General features: G+C 40.6%; 1 protein-coding gene across 1 annotated transcript; it reads right to left on the reverse strand.

The window, feature by feature from the left end:
• Positions 1-226: 226 nt before the first annotated feature.
• On the reverse strand, positions 227-3,794 carry LOC124030406 (GTPase IMAP family member 5-like; the record flags this gene model as incomplete). The annotated part of the gene is made up of 4 exons (XM_046341758.1): positions 3,715-3,794; positions 2,813-2,872; positions 520-576; positions 227-368 (listed from the first exon to the last, which is right to left on the reverse strand). Coding segments are annotated over exons 1-4 (284 nt in total), but the record flags the coding sequence as incomplete, so codon positions are not given.
• Between the last annotated feature and the right edge of the window lie 300 nt (positions 3,795-4,094).

Raw genomic sequence — 4,094 nt, forward strand, 5'->3', positions numbered from 1 at the left:
ATCATGGTGTGCTTCTCTGCACTCTTCCTGCAAATATTTCCTCAGCTTGTGTACTGTGCTCATCTCCTCCTGGGTGATGGGACCTACTTAATGACAACTGGCGATGCGGTGTATTCAGGTGCTGCACAAGGAAGACACACTCTCATATCTCTCTTCACTGTCAATTCAGGCAGATTTGTGCCTAATAGACCAGGTGTATCACCACGGGGACCCGCTCTGCTCCCACCTCCCCGTCTCTTTAGAACACTCTTTGGTGACAGATGACATACGACCAGCTGATCTGAAGGCATCTCTCCCCAGGATGGTGTTGGCTGAAGAACTCTTCCCAGCACCAGTCTTCCCCACCAGCACTATTCTGGTCATGAACACTAGGAGAGAACAAAAAAGGAGTACAGAGTCACATACGCCCCACACAACTATATGGCCTTACTCCTTGAGTAAGTGAATGGACACACGAGTGGTATTGAAAGCATAAATTGATAAACAACTGAGCCACATATTAATGATCCATTTACTAACTCATGTTAGGAGGAAGTTCTGAGCTCCATGTTCTCCGACGTGGCTGGCTCTCATCTACTGATTTTGAAAAAGCAAAGTTAAAACATTGTGTATTAGGAGCTTTTCCCAGCACCAGTAGGCTAATCCACTAGGACAATATTCTGTGTATAAATGCACAGTTAAGCAATGAGAACGGGATAGGGATTATCGTGTGAATAACTTCCAACTAAGGGCCCGGAGCAAAAAAGTAATTCAAACGGGAATGAAACGTGGAGATTTAACAAGCGCATTCACAAAATAAAAAGCACTGTCGTTGGCACCACGTGTACTCAACCATAAACATCACGCTCTTTTAAAATCAATATCAGTATATATTTTTTTAAACCTGCATATTAGTTAATATTGTCAAGCTAACATGAATTTCTTTTTAACTAGGGGAATCCCAGTCACTTCTCTTGGCGTTCTGTGCAAGCAGAGTCAGGGTATATGCAGCAGTTTGGGCCTCCTGGCTCGCTGCGAACTGTGTGAAGACCATTTCTTCCAACAAAGAACGCATTCATTTGCCAGAATTGTACATAATTATGACATAACATTGAAGGTTGTGCAATGTAACAGCAATATTCTGTAGACTTAGGTTGAAAGAATAAACGTTTTGTTTTATATTTATTATAGTTCCCGATTCGACCCATATTAATGACCAAAGGCTCGTATTTACCCCTGTATATAGCCTCCACATTGACTCTGTACTGGTACCCCTGTATATAGCCTCCACATTGACTCTGTACCGTAATACCCTGTATATAGCCTCCACATTGACTTGTACCGTAATACCCTGTATATAGCCTCCACATTGGACTCTGTACTGGTACCCCTGTATATAGCCTCCACATTGACTCTACTGGTACCCCTGTATATAGCCTCCACATTACCTCTGTACCAGTACTCCCTGTATATAGCCTACATTGACTCTGCACCGTTACCCCTGTATATAGCCTCCACATTGACTCTGTACCAGTACCTGTATATAGCCTCCACATTGACTCTGTACTAGTACCCTGTATATAGCCTCCACATTGACTCTGTACCGTAACACCCTGTATATAGCCTCCACATTGACTCTGTACCGTAATACCCTGTATATAGCCTCCACATTGACTCTGTACCGTAATAACCTGTATATAGCCTCCACATTGACTCTGTCCCGGTACCCCTGTATATAGCCTCCACATTGACTCTGTACCGTAACACCCTGTATATAGCCTCCACATTGACTCTGTACCGTAATACCCTGTATATAGCCTCCACATTGACTCTGTACCGTAACACCCTGTATATAGCCTCCACATTGACTCTGTACCGTAATACCTGTATATAGCCTCCACTGACTCTGTACTGGTACCCCTGTATATAGCCTCCACATTGACTCTGTACCCCTGTATATAGCCTCCACATTGAATCTGTACCAGTACCCCCTGTATATAGTCTCCACATTGACTCTGTACTGGTACCCCCTGTATATAGTCTCCACATTGACTCTGTACTGGTACCCCCTGTATAAAGCCTCCACATTGACTCTGTACCGGTACCCTCTGTATAGCCTCCACATTGTACTGGTACCCCTGTATATAGCCTCCACATTGACTCTGTACTGGTACCCCCTGTATATAGCCTCCATGGCTGACTCTGTACTGGTACCCCTGTATATAGCCTCCACATTGACTCTGTACCGGTACCCCCTGTATATAGCCTCCACATTGACTCTGTACTGGTACCCCTGTATATAGCCTCCACATTGACTCTGTACTGGTACCCCCTGTATATAGCCTCATTGACTCTGTACGAGGGTACCCCCTGTATATAGTCTGACTATTGTTATTTTACTAACTCTTTAGTTATTTGTTACTTTTATTTATTTATTTTTGCTTCTTTAAAAAAAAATAGCATTGTTGTTTATAGGCTTGTAAAGCTGAATACCTGCTGTATTCGGTGCGTGACAAATAACATTTGATTTGAACTCCCTGCTATCAACCAATCACCATCCAGGATACAAAACAACTTATGATTATACAACCATATAGTACTTTTATTTTGTTAAAATTAGAAGTTATCAGTTATAGATTCATAATATCGTTGTGTAGAAAGATTTAACAAATTAAACTACATTAAAATAGAATTAAATTAAATAGTGACAAATTAACACATTCATTAATATTATTGTAATTTTTACATGAATATGGATGTTTTTCTTCAACTGGAAATAGGCTTCTGGAAAAAAACAAATATTTCCTGCAAAAATAGATAATGGTAATTTTACAATTGGGACGTCCACCTCTAATGCTGGACCTTCTCTGTCCTCCTGTCAGCAGAGAATCTTCTGCAAAAGATCAAATAATTCTAATGAAAAATAACCATAATAATAATTTAATACTATTACACATGAGAAAATTGAGAATGATGATATCTGAAACAAATAATTAGCTAGTTAATGTCAAGTTATTCTAGAGGGTGAATTTTCTATTTTAACCATGTTTAAATACTTGCAGTTCATGAATGAGCCAAAGTTGACCAAGTGGGAAATATGACAAGGCGCGTTCACACTCCCACCTTAGCCCAGAGCTAAAAACAATGCCCAGTGTGGAAAGGCCTAACTAGCTGGCCTGCACATCTGGCGTGTTTTCACTAGGAACTAAACGGAAGCAAACGAGCCAATAGGGGGAACGGACTTTAACTTGTCCAACACGAAACTCTCGATTTCGTTCCAAAAAGTATTCCGCTGAAAAACGTTTCGCTACGGTTTGCACTCATTTCAAATACTGATAAATGTAAGAGATTATGGATACTCGACCCCAGGCCAAATGTATCACCACAAACACAGCATTTTTAATTGGATTTTCATTGATTAAAAAAAATAAATAAGGAAAATTGTACGTGGCTTACTTTCACTTTCATGTCCAAACGTAACCAAATGTATGTTGTCCTCTGCGTATAGGAACATATACATTAAGGCTAACTGTTGAACTGTAAACTACCTAACAATTCAGTATAGGCCATCGTTTTCGGGTGTAGACTCGCTGCATGCTATGTTAGGCGCGTCTAGTCTTATCGTCCGTGGAATAGGAATAGACGAATGGAATAGTCCAACAAATATCCAAAAACATATGGCCAGTTTGTGAGAAGTATTCTAATAGATGCATAGTGCATTGTCAAATGACTCACCGTCGGTCGGTTTAGATGATGCCATTGAGAATTTAAATAACAGACGTCCGTGAATTTACTAAAGACAGCACAGTATGAAGACAGGCTAAAACTCCTTAACCAATAGAAATCCGTGATCACGCCTGACGATTTGGGCAGCCTAAACTCCTGCGCCAAATCACGTCATCCGTCATCACGTCATCAAGTGAAACCGTCGTTTCGCGACGAATTGCGCATGTGTAGGCCCGTCAACTCAAAGACACGCTTTCGATATAAGTTGTTTTTTGACAAAAATAAAAACGTGTCAGTTTGTCACTTTCACGAAGTTTGAGTAATAACATGTTCAAATACTGAGATTGGTTCGAATCTAGGTTGTGTGTCTTTCAGGTTGAGAAAAATTA

Source organism: Oncorhynchus gorbuscha, unplaced genomic scaffold (genome assembly GCF_021184085.1).
Source record: "Oncorhynchus gorbuscha isolate QuinsamMale2020 ecotype Even-year unplaced genomic scaffold, OgorEven_v1.0 Un_scaffold_11227, whole genome shotgun sequence".
Lineage (NCBI taxonomy): Eukaryota > Metazoa > Chordata > Actinopteri > Salmoniformes > Salmonidae > Oncorhynchus > Oncorhynchus gorbuscha.